The sequence below is a fragment of the Coregonus clupeaformis genome, unplaced genomic scaffold, assembly GCF_020615455.1.
Source record: "Coregonus clupeaformis isolate EN_2021a unplaced genomic scaffold, ASM2061545v1 scaf0327, whole genome shotgun sequence".
Taxonomy (NCBI): domain Eukaryota; kingdom Metazoa; phylum Chordata; class Actinopteri; order Salmoniformes; family Salmonidae; genus Coregonus; species Coregonus clupeaformis.
The window spans coordinates 277,045-297,782 of NW_025533782.1; the positions used below are offsets into that span (position 1 = coordinate 277,045).

Sequence of the window (20,738 nt, forward strand, 5' to 3'; positions counted from 1 at the left end):
GATGTGTGCAAACCCGGTGGCCAACTACAAGAAACGTCTGACCTCTGTGATTGCCAACAAGGGTTTTGCCACCAAGTACTAAGTCATGTTTTGCAGAGGGGTCAAATACTTATTTCCCTCATTAAAATGCAAATACATTTAACATTTTTGACATGCGTTTTTCTGGATTTTTTTGTTGTTATTCTGTCTCTCACTGTTCAAATAAACCTACCATTTAAAATTATGGACTGATCATTTCTTTGTCAGTGGGCAAACGTACAAAATCAGCAGGGGATCAAATACTTTTTTTCCCTCACTGTGTATATATATATATGTGTGTGTGTGTGTGTGTGTGTGTGTGTGTGTGTGTGTGTAAAATATCTCAACTATATGAGCCGTGAGTCCATATTCCACATTATAACTTATCTTATGGCATTAACATTGACAATTCATGTGTCTGATTTATGTTGTAATGTATTTAACAAGGCCACAATTTGTTCGTCTTTCTCTGTATTCCAGATCAAAACGTTGACTCCAACTGTACCCGATTCAAAGAGAAAGTGGGAAACACAACTGGGAAAAGGACTGAGGACCACGACACCTGTGCCACATCTACCCCCAACCCCCCCCTTGATCCCCCCCCAAAACCCACCCTCATACCCACCATGTCTCTCAAAACCTTCCACCTGATAGAGACCCTCAAGAAATCCCCGGCCGCTTTACGCCGCCGCTTCCGCCGCGACCGCACAGAGTCCCTCTCCCACGGCGACCCGCTATTCAAGGTCCACTACCTGGGCACCGAGAAAATCTTCTCCCTGGATCGAGAGCAGGCCCAGGACGCCATATCCCGGCTACTCGAAGGGGCCGCAAATGGAAAGAAGCTGAGCAAAGACCATGCGTTGGTTGTTCGTCCACGCTATGTCGAAGTCAAAGAGCTCAGCACAGGGCGCCAGCTCACTAAGACATACCTCCAGGACATAGCCTACTGCGCGGCCGACTCCACCAGACCCAACGTGTTTCTGTACATCTGTAAGCAGCGTGGGCAACAGCTGCAGTGCCGGGTGTTCTGGTGCAGCCGGGCGGAGCGGGCACGGGACATGACGGCCTGTCTGGCACACTCCTTCCAGAGGGCACTGAGCGACTGGCAGGGGGACGGCGGAAGTACCGGCACGCTGACCCCAGAAAAAGTTGAGGTGAAGGAGGGAGAGGATATGTCCACCACCTCTGCTACCTCCCGAAACTCCATGCTAACAGCTAGCTTAAGAAGAGGTAAACACGCCTGAGCACCTGACACACTGAAATATTCTGTTGAAATCAATAGAAACCAAAAATGTTAGGCAGGTGGTAAGGGGATTGCCTAGCGATAGGGGAAACTGTCAAAGGGATTAATTGATAGTCTTCAGTTAACACATGAATGTATGTGGATTTGCACATTTCACCATCTTTTCTTGAGAGTTGTATGTGAAAATAAAAACAAGCCCAGCCAGCACATTTAACACCCTCTCTCTTCTGTGTCGGTTTGCAGTCCGTTGGAAGAAGAGGAGCTCCCTGTCTCACAGTCCACTGAGTGCCATGACCAGGAAGAGATCCACCTCAGACATCTGGCACTGAGACACCCAGATCCCCAGCATGGGACACTAAACTGACCACACCCCCAGGGACTAGTTACAGCACGGAGGGAGGGAAGAGAAGAGAACCCACCACTACTGGACTGAAAAAAAGAGAAGGGTGAGGGAGGGAGATCAGTGCTGGACTTTCTTTCAAATGGGGCATTGCCTTAGTAAGTCTACAGTACAGTTCATGACTGGAATGAACAGTAGCCTACTAACTGGGACCGTTAATGACTAGCTAACTTGGCCTTGGAAGACTAGGGAACAAGGCGTTGGGTTGATGGCGTGGTACTGTATGCTGTTGCCAGCATTCACCTCAGTTGCCTTGTGACTTGCTTTCACTGTTGGAAAGCTTCAATGCTGAACTTCTCATTTCCATCGCCACTCAGTCACTTGTTTTCCACAGAGTGGCATTGATACTCTGAACTGCCAGTTATGCTTCAAAGAAAGGAGCACATGGTCTTGTGTGCCTTTTTTAACTAGACAAGGATATGACCAAAGATATCACCAAACCACAATCTTCTCTCAGTACAATGCTGGATACAGGCTGGAATGGTTGAAACTGGTTACAGACAGTCATAGCAATGATGGTTGTTTTTTAAATCTTTTTTTGTTATTTATTTTAATTAGGTATTTGTTCGTTTTTACCATACGGCTCTTCAGCCTGTTCTCTTTCTGACTGAGTACAGATTTTTTTTTTTTTTTTTTTTTTTTTATAAAGGGTGGAGGAACTTTGTTTGAGCTGAACCTGAAACATGAGCTCAGTGTTGGTCTTGGGAGAGGGGTACAAAGTGTGTGTGTGAGGATTCATGGGGCATAAAGGGTTAATTTGAGCCGACCATAGAATCGGCTGGGTTGTCATAGCTACACAGTAGGCTGTGTTCGTAGGCAGGGCTGTAATTAAGCAATAAGGCATGAGGCAATTTTTTAAAGATGAATTACATGTTTTCATTCAACGTTATTTTAATGACTACATTTTTTTTTTCATCCTTCCACCAGACAATATAGTCCGAACAAAAGCCAGTTGTTAGTTCTGAGATAATGAAGTTGCTAGCCAAATGAGCTGGTCGTCCAAAAAAGGTTGCCATGCAGGCTAGCTAACTAATGCTAACACTATCACATCAAGCAGCTGAAATGATGGCAAACTATGTGCATTTTAGTTTGTTTTACCTTTATTTCTATTGCCATTTCTTTTGACATATCCAATGTTATGATCCTTATAAATGAATTTTCCTGAGAAGCTGTCAGTCTTGTCACGTTCATTCTCTCTAATGGCACGGTGGAACTCACAAATATAACCAGCAACATTGTTACACGGGTCGGAGGCAGGCAGCAAGGTTTAGACGAACCCCAACTGTTGCAAGCCAAATGCTAGCCTAGTAGCATGGGGAAATAATGTCTAGACACTTTTACAGGGGAGTTTAAGTTAATAAATTGCTGGGCTGGGCTGTGGAATTCAAATGGCACTGTTAAAGGGAAAATCCATTCAAAAACAACCTTTTAATATTTATTTTCATTAGTCCACTTGATTCAGTCCCAAAATGTTTTCCATGTCAGCAGTCAAGTTTTCAAGATATTGGACTTTCGAGAAGCAAAGTGTCACATCATCATGATGATGATGTGGCCGGTCATTGACCGTGCATCTTAGTCCAAGACTATGCTAAATCTGTCTTCACTAATTTCCTGAATTTGAATGAGCCTCATGGCTCTGTATGCTATAGATGCGATATCAACCTACTTATTCACACTAAATCCTCCCTTAAAGGTGTTAGTGTTTGCTAGAACAGTTTTTTATAGTGATGAACCAGTTAGATGTATATTATTTGCATTGATGTGGAAAAATCACTCGCCCATGGTGCACCTCGTTCCTCACTATTCCTGTGTGTGCGAAGTAGTAGGAGTAGTAATGTTTTTATCACATTCGGCGGGTAGGTGCAGTGAAATGTGTTTTACAGGGTCAGCCATAGTAGTTCAGCGCCCCTGGAGCAAATTAGGTGTAAATGCCTTGTTCAAGGGCACGTCGACAGATTTTTCACCTTGTCGGCTCAGGTATTCGAACCAGCGACCTTTCTGTTACTGGCCCAACGCTCTAACCGCAAGGTTACCTCTGTTCCTGTGTGGGGCAGGAACGTTGGTTTGAACTGTTCGGCACTTCAGCCGTGCACCCGCATTCCGATGGGGACATTAGTACTCAAATCCTCCTTGGCCCCGCCCTTTACCTCTCCTCTCTGTCTGGCCTAACCTAACTTCATGACTTTGCATGTTTCATAGCATTAGTGTTAGCGTGGCCCCAAGCTCAAATACCTGTTTCTCTTACACACTCTCTCGCTCCTCACACACTTCCTCATGTCACATCAGCTCATTCCATACAGTAAAGACATTACATCCCAGCTTAATTCCTCGATGTCATTAGAAGTGATACTACAGTATGCAGTATTGCATAATTTAGTTTCATGATAGCTGACTGGTGTTGTATAGGGTTTACACAGGAGACTGCTCATCTATGGATGGGGTGGTATAGGGGTCATTCTACATTTGAGTCCCTACCTATCCTCAGGGGCCATCCCCTATAGACTTCCACCACACGTTACACCTTACAATTTGTTTAACGACAACAAATAAACAAAAAAAGGTTAGCGAGGGATATCTTCATGTTTTACAGTAAAAGGTGCCTGTATTTAAATGTTGTTCTTTGACTTGACAAGTTATGTCAATGGATGTCTGTTTAACCATTTATTTTATGACTATGTATTCTGATGTATCTCAAACTACAAATGGCACATCCTCATCTTCGCAGTGTAAGTGCCTGCTTTAAGGTCTGGTTTTATGTTATACTTGTTTAAAACATCTTTGTGCACATATTTAAATATGTATTCTATGAAATAATAAACCTTTATACAATGATACTGTATGTGTTTGTATATTTGAAAATGTTTTTATTTTCTACCTTAACTGAAGACTCAGAGCATCAAAACAGCCAACCTCAGGCCAAAACGAGCCCCCTGTACCCCCCTACATACTGTATCTTTAGTCCTGGTGCCAAGCATTTGATGAATGAGACAAAACAATCTGAGGCGTATCTATTTAAGTCTATTTGCCCTTTTTTAAGGGTCAGTATATCTAGGACTCAAATTAAACAACATTCTGTCATGGGGCCGGAGCTGGAAGGCAGAAGTTCACCAGGGGTCATGGGATAAGGTGAAAGTCATGAGGCTTATTTCTTATGGTACTTTACTTTATTCTGACCCATTTCATAATCGCTTAAACTGGCATTTACTTCGACATCACTCTATGACGGCGGTGAAATTACAGTACATTAACACATTGAGATGGAGTACCATACATTCAAATGTGCCCTATTTATGGGCCTAGCACATTCGAATTAGAGAATTTTTTTGGGACAAATAATAGTTCCCTTTGTATTGTCTTATTGGCACATTGATCCTACCTCTGTTGGGGAAATAATCATTCAATATGGCTACATGTTTACCTTTAGTAAAAATGCACAGACAACGGGATATACTAGTACCCCTCAGTCTCCTTCCATCATACAATGTCTACTCTGACCACCACATCAGGGTTGTATTCAGGGACACCAAAAGGAAGAAAACATCCTGAAACAGGGAGAGACTACCTGGGCTGCGTTCAGTTGGAAAATAATTAGTGGAGCGTTCAATTAAAAAGGAACCGGTGCTTTTCTGAATGACCAGTTGAAAAATGGGTTGTGGGTTCAAAATGCATTACCAATCAGAGCAAACATACCTCAAAGTCTGTTCAAGAACGTTGAAGAACAAACGTTTTTGGGAAACGTGTCGTTCAGTACAAACCGTTACGCAACATGGCAAACGTTATATCGAACTGAAAGCACCCCTGGACTTGTCCTATGAGAAACTGTCGTTTTTTGTTATTCGTTGCAAAGCGTTTCGCTACGGTGTGCTGTGCACTTAGGAATATGACCCTTGTCACTCTTCCTCTGAGGACTCTCCTGAAGCGGGAGTGGCTGGCCTGGTGCTTCTGCCCGGTCTCCTCTGGACCTCAGACAGAGTCTGGACATGGAGACGCCTCAGAGACTTCACCTCTTCTACGACTGAGAGAGAGAGAGAGAGATTAAGAGAGGAAAGCCATTTGCCACACATATATAGCCCAACAGTGCTACCTGGCAACTATAGACTAGAGCAACAATCATCATAATAATTATGTTTATGAATATTATTGGTTGGATAATAAATACAAATGTAGCCCAGGCATCATAAGCCATTTATAAACACTTGGCATTGCAGGTCAACACATTCATATTTGGATGTTTTGATTCTGTAAACAAATTATGTATTCAAAATGTTCACTAAACCCCAGCACCATAGGCCTATTCTAGTCTTGGTGATTTGATACTGGGTACAGAGATAGATACACTACCATTCAAAAGTTTGGGGTCACTTAAAAAGTTCCTTGTTTTCGAAAGAAAAGCCATTTTCTTGTCCATTAAAATAACATCAAATTGATCAGAAATACAGTGTAGACATTGTTAATGTTGTAAATGGCTATTGTAGCTGGAAACAGCTGATTTTTTTATGGAATATCTACATCGGCATTCAGAGGTCCATTATCAGCAACCATCAGTCCTGTGTTCCAGTGGCAGCTTCATTAAATAGTACCCACAAAACACCAGTCTCAACGTCAACAGTGAAGAGGCGACTCCGGAATGCTGACCTTCTAGGCAGAGTTGCAAAGAAAAAGCCATATCTCAGACTGGCCAATAAAAAGAAAATATTAAGATGGGCAGTCTGAGATATGGCTTTTTCTTTGCAACTCTGCCTAGAAGGTCAGCATCCTGGAGTCGCCGCTTCACTGTTGACGTTGAGACTGGTGTTTTACGGGTACTATTTAATGAAGCTGCCAGTTGAGGACCTGTGAGGCGTCTGTTTCTCAAACTAGACACTCTAATGTATTTGTCCTCTTGCTCAGTTGTGCACCGGGGCCTCCCACTCCTCTTTCTATTCTGGTTAGAGACAGTTTGCGCTGTTCTGTGAAGGGAGTAGTACACAGTGTTGTACGAGATCTTCAGTTTCTTGGCAATTTCTCGCATGGAATAGCCTTCATTTCTCAGAGCAAGAATAGACTGACGACTTTCAGAAGAAAGTTATTTGTTTCTGGCCATTTCGAACCCACAATGGCTGATGCTCCAGATACTCAACTAGTCTCAAGAAGGCCAGTTTTATTGCTTCTTTAATCAGCACAACAGTTTTCAGCTGTGCTAACATAATTGCAAAATTGCCGTTTTTTGAACGGTAGTGTACGTATCTCAGATACATTTCCAGGAAGTTTTATTTAATTTTGACTTACCTTTGTCGTAGTGCAGCTCATCCCGGTTGCCATAGACAGCGTAGGTTTCCAGGAAGTTAAGCAGAGCCCCAGAGACCAGGAAGCGCTCTGGGAGAGGAAGGTTTTTCAGGTAGCGCATGTCCAGGGCAAAGGGGTTGGAGGGAGATGGAACAGTGCACAGGCACACCAGCTCACTCACTACATCCCATACCCGTATTCCTATAGGAAAAAGGACCAAAGAGGAGAAGGAGGATAGCTGATCAGCCAAGTACGTGATGCAATGTTTCAGATGGATTATTGTCATGGTGGTGTGCAAACTAGAAGAACATAAATATAAACGTTCTAAACCTTGTGATCCCCAGTCCGTGATGGCCTTGAGTTTCATGGGTGTGTCCTTGACCATTGAATCAGTGCCTCCGATGTTGACCAGGCGCTCGTGATTGGACCTTATCCAGGCGTACGGGCGACCATACTTGGCGTAGCCAGCCAATAGGAAAAGAGTGCAATTCACTTCCTGAAGAGATGAGCGAGAATCAGAATAAAAACAGATTTATTAACAATTCAAAGTGAATGGAACGCAATGATGACTATACTCACAGGCACTGCAATCTCTCTTTCACTGGGGGAGGCTGGTAGGAGATGGGCCTCACTGCTGCCCCTGTGGAAAAAGATAGATAAATTATTCTGTGTGAGTGCATGTGGGCATGAATCCATGCATGTTGTGTGTGTTTCAAATGTGCATATGTGTGAATTTGTGTGTGTACGTTTATACTTGCATGACGCCTCACTTGTGGGCATGGTGGTGGGGCCCCTGTGATGAGTGCTGCTGCTTCCTTGGCATGCTTTGTGGCCCCTGAGGGCCTTGATGAGGCCCCTGGTGGTCCCCAGGCAGGGGGGAGCTGGTGTCACTAGCCAGGCTGTAGGTGCTACTGGTGCTGCTGGATGAGGAACTGCTACTGAAGGAGGAGGCTGCCGACACCATGAACCGAGGGGAACGCCAACCCTGAAGGGGGAGACCAGGGTCGTGTTCAGTAGGGCACACAGTAGCAAAAGGTTTTGGAAGAGGGAATGAAAATCTGGGTTCTAATTGGTCAAGTTAAAGTAGAATTTCTGTGTTTCACTCAGTTTTAAAACGTTTTCTCCTTACTGTCCTGGAATAAAAGAAGAACCATAATATAGACTTAAAGGAATGGCTCGTCATCGATTTCTGGATGTTTGAGAAAACAAGATAGCTGCAGTTAGTGGAGTTAGTTAAACACTAACCAGGTCTTCATTGACTACAGTCAGGAGTAGCTCCTCTCTCCCCCTCAGCCAAGGTTGAAAGTACCGGAAACCCTACATTGAGAGACAAGAAATTATCCTGATGATAATATACACTACCGTTCAAAAGTTTGGGGTCACAAAGAAATGTTCTTGTTTTCCAAAGAAAAGCAATTTTTTGGTCAATTAAAATAACATCAAATTGATCAGAAATACAATGTAGACATTGTTAATGTTGTAAATGGCTATTGTAGCTGGAAACGGCTGATTTTTAATGGAATATCTACATAGGCGTACAGAGGCCCATTATCAGCAACCATCAGTCCTGTGTAACAATGGCATGTTGTGTTTGCTAATCCAAGTTTATCATTTTAAAAGGCTAATTGATCATTAGAAAACCCTTTTGCAATTATGTTAGCACAGCTGAAAACTGCTGTGCTGATTAAAGAAGCAATAAAACTGGCCTTCTTGAGACTAGTTGAGTATCTGGAGCATCAACAATTGTGGATTACAGGCTCAAAATGGCCTAGAAATAAATAACCTTCTTCTGAAACTCGTCAGTCTATTCTTGTTCTGAGAAATTAAGGCTATTCCATGCGAGAAATTGCCAAGAAACTGAAGATCTCATACAACGCTGTGTACTACTCCCTTCACAGAACAGCGCAAACTGGCTCTAACCAGAATAGAAAGAGGAGTTCTAGGCAGAGTTGCAAAGAAAAAGCCATATCTCAGACTGGCCAATAAAAAGAAAATATTAAGATGGGCAGTCTGAGATATGGCTTTTTCTTTGGAACTCTGCCTAGCATCTCGGAGTCGCCTCTTCACTGTTGATGTTGAGACTGGTGTTTTGCAGTTACTATTTAATGAAGCTGCCAGTTGAGGACCTGTGAGGCGCCTGTTTCTCAAACTAGACACTAATGTATTTGTCCTCTTGCTCAGTTGTGCACCGGGGCCTCCCACTCCTCTTTCTATTCTGGTTAGAGACAGTTTGCGCTGTTCTGTGAAGGGATTAGTACACAGCGTTCAGATCTTCAGTTTATTGGCAATTTCTCGCATGGAATAGCCTTCATTTCTCAGAACAAGAATAGACTGAAAAGTTTCAGAAGTAAGTTCTTTGTTTCTGGCCATTTTGAGCCTGTAATCGAACCCACAATGGCTGATGCTCCAGATACACAACTAGTCTCAAGAAGGCCAGTTTTATTGCTTCTTTAATCCGCACAACAGTTTTCAGCTGTGCTAACATAATTGCAAAAGGGTTTTCTAATTATCAATTAGCCTTTTAAAATGATAAACTTAGATTAGCAAACACAACGTGCCATTGGAACACAGGACTGATGGTTGCTGATAATGGGCCTCTGTACGCCTATGTACATATTCCATAAAAAATCAGCAGTTTCCAGCTACAATAGCCATTTACAACATTAACAATGTCTACACTGTATTTCTGATCAATTTGATGTTCTTTTTATGGACAAAAAAATTGCTTTTCTTTCGAAAACAAGGACATTTCTAAGTGACCCCAAACTTTTGAACGGTAGTGTATGTTTTCTGACCTTTCAAATTATTATTATTTAGATATTCTGTAACTATCATTTATCTGGTTCTAGAACTATAAGAACTAACCTGCAATGATCCCAATAAGGCCAGGTCTGTCAGAAAGTGCTGCAGTTTTTTCCTCTGTTCTCTCTCTCGCTTCTGCCACACACACACACACACACACTTTGTGAATGTCATATTTTGGCAAATGTTGCTCATCTGAAAGCAAGGACCTCATAGGGTGCATAGAAAATAAAATACCCCTTATCACCTAGCAACACCTCAGCATCTTTGACAAGCATCCTAATATATGGTGCACAAAAAATACATCCGCTGACATTTAGATGCATGGTTATGAATTCAAAGGAAATATAAATCAAAGAATATCACGAACTGCATTTTAAAACGACATCATTGATCATATTTAAACTGTGGGTGATTGAATACAAGAAACATGTAATTGTCAAATGATTAATTTTACGAAACACAATAGATCCCTTAGGCTGGTTACTTACACTGCCACTGCTCATCTTGTTGTCTGTAAAAATCTAAACCTAGAACTGTGTATTTTAGCACGTTTGCAGTGCGTTAATGTGCGCGGTCACACCTAACGTTACACATAAAACGATTAAATTGCAACCGCACACATTCCTTCCCTATTTTTCATTAATCTTAATTAAATGTATTCTGCATCAGAATCTTAAGCGTCTTTCTGAGGTACAATTATCTACCAAATACATTTTCTTTAAAGACAGAGATCTAAAATATAGATATTATTTCGGGAGATCCCTTGTTCTTCGATCTCATCTCTGGGGTGTTGTCTCACACGCAAGGGATCATCTGTATCTTCCCCTGCTACACAGAAACGTAGGATAAATGCGGGTTTAGACATGATATGTGGACCTGTTGGGTAGGAGTACATACATTTAAGCCTAAAGTGATTTCAGAAATATGATGGCCAATTAATGCATGGGATTTGAATATTTGTATATTTGTATCATGGGCCAGGCAGCCAAACAGCGGTTCTTCCATGTGCCTTGTTAATTGGTAGATCCTATGACAGCAATTAGCTTTCTACCAATTAGGCGCGAACAGGTGTCAACAATAGTCAAAATAGCGCCAATTATGGACAGCAACACAATTTGTACGTTTGAGTAATTGCACAAGAAAATAGAAAAAGATATGGAAATAGAAATTAAGTTATTTTTCACTTCACCTTTACACTATACCAAACATGAACATACATTGTAAAATAAAAGTTCGGTCTCTCAAAGACATGCTGGGGTGAGTTTTAAGAGTGGAAGGTAGTATTTGGTCACAGTAATACAATAGGTAATCCATATAAATATATACATTTTAATTCCTCACTTCTACCGGTCTTTCTTCCAGCATACTGTTACTCTGTGCTACGCTCAACTGTACCCATACTCATGTACCAGTTGCAAAATTTGATTCAATTTACAGTGCTGCTCTCACCCACCGGACTCAATGAGTTTATACATGAACTACCGGACTGCTTCTCTCTCTAAAACTGTCATATGATAGTGTCGTTCCCTGGTGGCCATCTACAGCATAACCTTTCTTAGTATCACTAGAGGAGACTTCAGTCAAGTACTTTGTAGGAGAGATGGAGACCCGCACACCGTGGAAAATGTGGACAAATCCAAAACTGATGCTCTAATGCAAAAATTGAGATAATTTATTAGGACATCATCCAATAAAAGATTCACAATAAAAGTGAATCTTAGATGCATTTAAATGATGCATGTATATCTGACAGGATTGGAAAATAACCCTGAAACAAAGGAAACACATGATGAAACTGTCCAAAATCCCGTATTGTTATTCATTCACCATGTTGTTGTTATTGGGGTTGCATGTGGTTAATGTATGTGTCATAGACGGATGGAAAAACCATAGATAAACATCATCTGTGAAACACATGCCACTGTTGATCAGCCTCCTTGCTTTATGACTGACTCATACCAAATACAACATGTTCTGTGTCAATTAGTTTATGGTAATGATTCCATCTGTCCTGTGTTAAAGGAACATTCCAGTTTGAGTGTCTGGCTCCCTCTGCCCAATGATCCGATTCGACTTTGAAGTTGAAAGTGTAATGTTCGACATTGAAGGTAAAAGTGTAACTTTATTGGTTGAAAATAGTGATGGCTTCAGCCATCATTCAATTAAATTAAAAATGTTTTGTCCCCTTAGAGTAATAAGTATTAATTATACAACTGCCACTGGTGCATTCTACACATAATTGTATACATCATAGACTATAGGTTTACAGGAAGTGAGTGTCTAGACAGAATGCATTTTTGGGAGGAAAATATATGTAATTGGAATGTGGAGGGCAGCATAGCTAGATGCACTGTGAATATTGACACTCACTTCCTTTAAACCTCTGATGTCATGAAACCACCATGGAGTCCACTTCCTGTCTGGTCAGCAGGCCACTGAGTGTGGCTACAGTGCACTCTTGAATCACCATGGAGACCTGGCGTTCGGCGCCTCCTTTCTGGCCTGCCACGTCGACAACCAGGATGACTTGATTGACCCATATTGGAATTTCCTTATTTGTGATGATAATAATGGTTTGGATTTATAAAGCCCTTTTCCAATTGCTTTACACTAGGTTGGGGTGGGAAACTCACCTCATCCACTGATGTTGCACTCAACAATGAATCCCACTACATGTATTTTCTTTGGTATGTTTTTCTGTGTGTAATTGACTGTATTCGGCAGTCAAATACAGAAATTCAGCTTGGCCCCTAAGACCCTCACAAACTTCTACAGATGCACCATTGAGAGTATCCTGTCGGGCTGTATCACCACCTGGTACTGCAATTGCATCTTCCGGAATAGCAGGGCTCTCCAGAGGGTGGTTCGTTCGGTCAGCCCAACACATCACCGGGGGCACACTGCCTGCCCTCCAGGACATCTACAGCACCTGGTGTCACATGAAGATCATCAAGGACCTCAGCATCAGAGCTACGCCCTGTTCACCCCACTACCATCTAGAAGGCAGAGACAGTACAGGTGCATCAAAGCTGGGATCGAGAGACTGAAAAACAGCTTCTATCTCCAGGCTATTAGACTGTTAAATAGTCACCATTAGCCAGCCTCTGCCCAGTACCCTGCTCTGAACCTTAGTCACTGTTACTAGCCGGCTACCACCCGGTACTCAACCCTGCACCTTAGAGACTGCTGCCCTATGTACATAGTCATTAAACACTGGTCACTTTAATAATGTTTACATACTGTTTTACCCACTTCATATGTACAGTGGGGGAAAAAAGTATTTAGTCAGCCACCAATTGTGCAAGTTCTCCCACTTAAAAAGACGAGAGAGGCCTGTAATTTTCATCATAGGTACACATCAACTATGACAGACAAAATGAGAAAATAAATTCCAGAAAATCACATTGTAGGATTTTTAATGAATTTATTTGCAAATTATGTTGGAAAATAAGTATTTGGTCAATAACAAAAGTTTCTCAATACTTTGTTATATACCCTTTGTTGGCAATGACACAGGATCATTGTCATGCTGAAAGACCCAGCCACGTTTCATCTTCAATGCCCTTGCTGATGGAAGGAGGTTTTCACTCAAAATCTCACGATACATGGCCCCAGTCATTCTTTCCTTTACACCAGGGTTCTTCAATTCCGGTCCTGGAGGGCCGAAACACCTCTGTTTTTCATCCTCTCCTTCTAATCAGGGGCTAATTCAGACCTGGGACACCAGGTGAGTGCAATTAACTACCAGGTAGAAATAAAAAACAGAAGTGTTTCGGCCCTCCAGGACCGGAATTGAAGAACCCTGCTTTACACGGATCAGTCGTCCTGGTCCCTTTTCAGAAAAACAGCCCCAAAGCATGATGTTTCCACCCCCATGCTTCACAGTAGGTATGGTGTTCTTTGGATGCAACTCAGCATTCTTTGTCCTCCAAACACGACGAGTTGAGTTTTTACCAAAAAGTTATATTTTGGTTTCATCTGACCATATGACATTCTCCCAATCCTCTTCTGGATCATCCAAATGCACTCTAGCAAACTTCAGACGGGCCTGGACATGTACTGGCTTAAGCAGGGGGACACATCTGGCACTGCAGGATTTGAGTCCCTGGCAACTCTGCAGGTCATTCACTAGGTCCCCCCGTGTGGTTCTAGTATTTTTGCTCACCGTTCTTGTGATCATTTTGACCCCACGGGGTGAGATCTTGCGTGGAGCCCCAGATCGAGGGAGATTATCAGTGGTCTTGTATGTCTTCCATTTCCTAATAATTGCTCCCACAGTTGATTTCTTCAAACCAAGCAGGCTTACCTATTGCAGATTCAGTCTTCCCAGCCTGGTGCAGGTCTACAATTTTGTTTCTGGTGTCCTTTGACAGCTCTTTGGTCTTGGCCATAGTGGAGTTTGGAGTGTGACTGTTTGAGGTTGTGGACAGGTGTCTTTTATACTGATAGCAAGTTCAAACAGGTGCCATTAATACAGGTAACGAGTGGAGGACAGAGGAGCCTCTTAAAGAAGAAGTTACAGGTCTGTGAGAGCCAGAAATCTTGCTTGTTTGTAGGTGACCAAATACTTATTTTCCACCATAATTTGCAAATAATTTCATTAAAAATCCTACAATGTGATTTTCTGTTCTCAATTTGTCTTTCATAGTTGACGTGTACCTATGATGAAAATTACAGGCCTCTCTCATCTTTTTAAGTGGGAGAACTTGCACAATTGGTGGCTGACTAAATACTTTTCCCCCCACTGTATATACTTCATTCTAGTCAAGGCTCATCCATTTTACATTACATTTTAGTCATTTAGCAGACGCTCTTATCCAGAGCGACTTACAGGAGCAATTAGGGTTAAGTGCCTTGCTCAAGGGCACATCGACAGATTTTTCACCTGGTCGGCTCAGGGATTAGAACCAGCAACCTTTACGGTTACTGGCACTACGCTCTTAACCACTAAGCTACCTGCCGCCCTGGTCATCCTGTATAACTACTGCTGTACACACCTTTTCTATTCATATACTGTCCATAATGTCTATACACACCATCATATACATATGTATTTATATTCCGGACTCTGACATTGCTTGTGCTGATATTTCTTAATTTCTTAATTTTTATTCTTTGGATTTGTGTATTTTGTATTGTTAGGTATTACTGCACTGTTCGCGGAACATAAGCATTTCGCTGCACCTGTGATTACGTCTGCCAAATATGTGTACGTGACCAATAACATTTGATTTGATTTATTGAATAATATCTCTCTGTGTGTGTGTCTGTTTCTACAGGGGGACTCGGAGGGACCCCTTCCTGCTCCACTGCTCTCCCCAGTGGCCCTGGGGTAGCCGGGAGCTCATCTGTGAGGACAACTACACGGAGGTGACTTACAGGGCCATCAGACCACAATAGAATATAGTAGAGCTTTACTGTCCATCTGGATCTTTGCCAAACTTCCATGTCAAACGTACATGTTTCAAATCAGCAATGTTTTAATTTCACTTACACTGTATGTCTCTCCTTTAATATGTCTCCAAGGTGTCCATAGAGTGACCAGTCCCAGCTGCATTAGACTCTGAGCAGACGTGATGTGATGTTCCACAGACCAGGCCAACCGCAGGAGGAGTATAGAGACCCAGGCCGATGACGGAGGCCAGTGCCCTGGGTTACCACATCTCTGATTCAGGCTCCAGGCTCATCCTCTGCTGCCCCTACTCCTCATCCTTCTCCTACACCATCAAGGTCAGAAGTTACTTCTATGTAGGCAGGGGGTTTATGGTGCTCAGTTTGTGTGCTCTAATGTATACGATTAGAGATGGAGTAACTCAGATTTTTTGCCTCTTGGCGGGACCTATGCACACACAGGACAAATGGGTGGCGCTGGAGGTGGTCAATGCCACATTCCTGTACCCACATCAAGGGAAGGTCCTTGCCATTGATGCCTCAATAGCCTGCTCTATTAGTGAGTCCATGTTTTCTGTCTAAGTGCAAGTTTTGACTGGGGTCCTATCTGCCATGCCCTCTTTTGAAGCTACAATCTCCTGTCTTTCCTCCTCATCTCCTCCATTTATCCATCCATCCCGCCCTCCCTCAACTCCACCAGATGAGGCGACAGTGGATGGGTCCCACCTGCTCTGGCCTGTCCCCCATGTCCTCTACCCCCTGCTCCATGGGCGGTTCAGGGACAGGGGCATGAGGACAGGGGTGGAGACGCTTGACCTGAGTGAGTGTGTGATCAAAGAGAGGGGGTACGAGATCGGCCTGAGGGACTGCTTGATGGAGGTCAGAGTTCCGTTCGGAGCCGAGGGAACACATGTTAAGGTACACGCACGCACACACACACACACACACACACACACACACAAACACTTTGTAAGTTTCATATTTTGGCAAATGTTGTTCATCTAAAAGCAAGGAAAATTGTGATGTGGCGCCACCTATTGGCTGTAGCTATGAAACTCACCTACAATACCTTCACTACACGTTTGAGGGGGCATCCCACTGTTGGATTGTATGCGATCTGAGGCGAACAGGTCCACATGTGCTGTTCCAAACCGCTGCCATACCATCTTCACTACTTGAGGGTGAAGTCTCTATTTCCCCAGGGGCGGTTTCTGTCACGATAAGAAGTCTGCCACCTCGTTCACCTTGCCTGGGAGATGAATGGCTCGTAGGGAGGCCAGATGTGGTAGCGCCCATATCAAGAGTTGTTGGGCCACCTGTAGGGACCGTACAGACCTCGTTCCCCCTTGATGGTTGATGTAGGACACTGTCAATGTATTGTCTGATCGTATCAGGACATGTTTGTGTTTGAGAACCAGCAGAAAGTGATTCAGGGCTAGATAAACTGTCTGAAGTTCTGGCACGCTGATGTGCTCTTTCCTCCAGCGGGGGCACCACTCTCCTCGTACAGACCTGTGTTGCCACCCTGCTCCCCAGTCTGTTAGCAAAGTGTTGGTCATCACTATCTCCCACCTTGCCGGAATTGATCCGAGAGGGACATCTGTAGTCAGATAGGCTCTCTTCCTCCACAGCTGCAGAGTAGAGTAGCACGCCGTTGTCACCTGTATTTTGATGTTTCTGTTCCGCTTGGGGTCCAAGCGGAGGTCGTTGAACCACTCTTGTCGAGGCCTTAAAGACAGCAGGCCTAACGGTGTCACCACGGAGGCCGCCGCAAGCATGCCCATCAGTTGTTGGAGCGTTCGCACCTTCACCAATGCACTCAACTGGAATTGTTGCAGAAGAAGAATGCTGCCCATGCGCTGAGGTGTTATACATGCCCTCATTGTGCAGGAGTTCAGAGCCATGCCAATAAAGGTGACATTTTGGCTTGGTGTGAAGTTTCTCTTTGTTGTTCACAGTAAGACCCAGTGCGCTGTGTCCTCAGCCGCACACTCGCGAGAGGGGGCGCAGATGAGCCAGTCATTGAGGTAAGGAAGGATTTTGATCCCTTGTAGGTGGAGGGAGCTCAGGGCTGCGCTCATGCATCTTGTGAAGACGTGAGGAGCCAGGGAGAGACCGAAGGGTAATAACGCAAACTGGTATGCCTGGCCATGGAAGGCGAAACGCAGAAAATACCTTTGTTCCGGTAACACAGGAACGTGAAAGTAAGCATCCTTTAAGTTCAGGGACATGAACCATTCCCCTGTGGCTACGGTCTGGAGAACGTTGACCGTCCGCAACATATGAAAGGGGAGAACTTTTAGGAAAACATTGAACCGTTTTAAATCCAGAACTGGACAGAAGCCTCAGTCTTTCTTCGGAACCAGGAAATAGGTTGAGTAAAAGCCATCTTGCTGTTCTGATGGTTTCACTCTTGTGATCGCGCACTTCCCCAGGAGAGATGTAATCTCCTGGTTGAGGGTGCAAGCTTTCAGGGGTTCTGTAACTGAAGTCATTCTGATCCCTGAGAATGGTGTGGGCCCGCATCAGAACTGCAGCCTGTACCCTTGTGAGAGGGTCATCACTACCCATGGGTCTAAAAAGTGGGATGCCCAGTAGGTCAAGTGCTGCTGGGTAAAATTGTCCGACGGCCGACCTCCACCATTCAGTTTCTGCCCCCACGCCTGTTTGTGGGGTTGGGGGGGGGCGCTGACAAAGACCACGACCCCGGCCTCTTGGGGGTTGGGGGGTGGCTGCATCGCCGTCTGGGGTTGACGAGCACCTGTGTTAGGCTGGTGGTAGGACCAAGGGCATGTGTAGGGCTGGGCCAAGTGAGAGCAGCGAGGTTCACACGCGCCCGGCCTCCCTCTGCCACAACTGTGATGCCTGATTTCTGGACTGTTTTCTACATCCGATGGCCCGCTCAGCCGCGGGGCCGAAGAGCAGTCCGGGGAATACTGGGAGCGTTCTCAGCGTCCATCTGGAGTCATTGGACATTGGGGCTTGGGCAAGCCAGACCTGGCGACGAGTCACAACCAGGTTGGACATCAGTCTGCCTAGCTCTCTGGTCATGAACGCAAACGCTTGAAGAGATGCATCATTCAGGTTGCAGAGGTCCAGGTCTGCGTGCTCCGGCTGGAGCATCCTGTTCTGTGCTAGCATGAGCACTGAGAAGGAGTTCCCTATGCGGGCCATGTGGGCCGCTGTGTTGTAGGCCCGTGACAGTAGTTCATCTGTGGCCCTGCACGGAGGTCTGGGGCAGCGGGCGTCATCTTTCAGGACTTCATCTAGGGAGAGCATTAGCTCTGCTATGCATTCATCCACCTTAGGCATATGGTCCAGGCATGTTGTTTTGCGTCACGCATGGCAGATAGCGTCCTACTGTCCTTGCCGTGGTGGGCAAGGGCCCGCGGGTCGGCCCTGCATCTCTGAAGCTCTGTAAGAAAAGCTGGTGAAGGTGGCACACTGAACGGTGTAGCTGCCTGGGCCTTCTTAAAGAATGGGTTAGCTGCAGGGGCTGTGGCTTGAGGGTCATCAACCTCTAGCCTAGCTAAGGCCGCACGCAGGACCGTGCGTAGTGAGGCAGAGCTTCCTTCTGACTCCGTGTGATCAGAGCCTCGGAATGACTCCTCTGACCCATATTTAGTATTGAGATTGAATGGGTCAACACTGACCATCATCTTATTGTAGTTCAGCTCCACAAGAGGAGCAGCCATGCATGCCCAGCATCAAGGTGATGCGGTGTTCTCTCAGCTCAGAATGTGAAGAAAATAAATTATAAAATATAAATATAAAATATTTCTTATGCAATACACCGATTCATCAAATTAACTAATATAATAGTAACTGAAGACTGTACAGTCATGGTCAAAAGTTGAGAATGACACAAATACTAATTTTCACAAAGTGAAGAGTGATCAGATGAATTGCAAAGTCCCTCTTTGCCATGAAAATTAACTTAATCCCCAAAAAACATTTCCACTGCATTTCCGCCCTGCCACAAAAGGACCAGCTGCCATCATGTCAGTGATTCTCTCGTTAACACAGGTGAGTGTGTTGACGAGGACAAGGCTGAAAGATCACTCTGTCATGCTGATTGAGTTAGAATAACAGACTGGAAGCTTTAAAAGGAGGGTGGTGCTTGAAATCATTGTTCTTCCTCTGTTAACCATGGTTACCTGCAAGGAAACACGTGCCGTCATCATTGCTTTGCACAAAAAGGGCTTCACAGGCAAGGATATTGCTGCTAATAAGATTGCACCTAAATCAACCATTTATCGGATCATCAAGAACTTCAAGGAGAGAGGTTCAATTGTTGTGAAGAAGGTGTCAGGGCGCCCAAGAAAGTCCAGCAAGCACCAGGACAGTCTCCTAGAGTTGATTCAGCTGCGGGATCGGGGCACCACCAGGGCAGAGCTTGCTCAGGAATGGCAGCAGGCAGGTGTGAGTGCATCTGCACGCACAGTGAGGCAAAGACTTTTGGAGGATGGCCTGGTGTCAAGAAGGGCAGCAAAGAAGCCACTTCTCTCCAGGAAAAACATCAGGGACAGACTGATATTCTGCGAAAGGTACAGGGATTGGACTGCTGAGGACTGAGGTAAAGTCATTTTCTCTGATGAATCCCCTTTCCGATTGTTTGGGGCATCCGGAAAACACCTTGTCCAGAGAAGACAAGGTGAGCGCTACCATCAATCCTGTGTCATGCCAAAAGTAAAGCATCCTGAGACCATTCATGTGTGGGGTTGCTTCTCAGCCAAGGGAGTGGGCTCACTCACAGTTTTGCCTAAGAACACAGCCATGAATAAAGAATGGTACCAACACATCCTCAGAGAGCAACTTCTCCCAACCATCCAAGAACAGTTTGGTGACGACCAATGCCTTTTCCAGCATGATGGAGCACCTTGCCATAAGTTAAAAGTGATAACTAAATGGCTCGGGGAACAAAACATTTTGGGTCCATGGCCAGGAAACTCCCCAGACCTTAATCCCATTGAGAACTTGTGGTCGATCCTCAAGAGGCGGGTGGACAAACAAAAACACACAAATTCTGACAAACTCCAAGCATTGATTATGCAAGAATGGGCTGACATCAGTCAGAATGTGGCCCAGAAGTTAATTGACAGCATGCCAGGGCGGATTGCAGAGGTCTTGAAAAAGAAGGGTCAACACTGCAAATATTGACTCTTTGCATAAACTTAATGTAGTTGTCAATAAACGCCTTTGACACTTATGGAATGCTGGTAATTATACTTCAGTATACCATAGTAACATCTGACAAAAATACCTCATAACACTGAAGCAGCGAACATTGTGAAGACCAATACTTGTGTCATTCTCAAAACTTTTGACCATGACTGTATACAACAGCTACCACAATACACAGTAAGGGTAGAGAGCTACAATAATCTGGCGGGAGCTGTACAGCACCCGCAATAATAATTTCGGGTGAGCTATGACCACTAGGCTGGAGCAGGAGAGGTAACATGTTTAAACGTAGGCTTATTTATGCGAAACACGCACGAATGGCCGTCGTTTGGTAAGCCAAGCTGGCAACACACAGTGGCAGCTATGTGGAGTTGGTAAGCTAGCTGACGACACACAGTGGCAGCTAGGTTGAGTTAGTAAACTGGCTAGCTA

At 44.3% G+C, this 20,738-nt stretch overlaps 2 protein-coding genes across 3 annotated transcripts; one reads left to right on the plus strand and one right to left on the minus strand.

The window, feature by feature from the left end:
• The first annotated feature begins 634 nt into the window (after positions 1-634).
• On the plus strand, positions 635-3,591 carry LOC123484477. The gene is made up of 2 exons (XM_045214863.1): positions 635-1,248; positions 1,505-3,591. The coding sequence occupies exons 1-2, from the start codon at positions 645-647 to the stop codon at positions 1,588-1,590; spliced, it is 690 nt and encodes a 229-aa protein (XP_045070798.1). The 5' UTR covers positions 635-644; the 3' UTR covers positions 1,591-3,591.
• Positions 3,592-4,537: 946 nt separating this feature from the next.
• si:dkey-19b23.7 lies at positions 4,538-10,578 on the minus strand. Of its 2 annotated transcripts, XM_041884041.1 has the most exons (8): positions 10,220-10,578; positions 9,792-9,863; positions 8,172-8,243; positions 7,697-7,911; positions 7,506-7,566; positions 7,257-7,422; positions 6,930-7,127; positions 4,538-5,676 (listed from the first exon to the last, which is right to left on the minus strand). In XM_041884041.1, exons 1-8 carry the CDS (start codon positions 10,232-10,234, stop codon positions 5,552-5,554), a joined length of 924 nt encoding a protein of 307 aa, XP_041739975.1. In that variant the 5' UTR covers positions 10,235-10,578; the 3' UTR covers positions 4,538-5,551. The 2 variants fall into 2 exon arrangements, with proteins under 2 accessions (XP_041739975.1, XP_041739976.1); XM_041884042.1 differs by lacking the exon at positions 10,220-10,578 and having other exon boundaries at positions 7,681-7,911; positions 9,792-9,819.
• Positions 10,579-20,738: the final 10,160 nt, after the last annotated feature.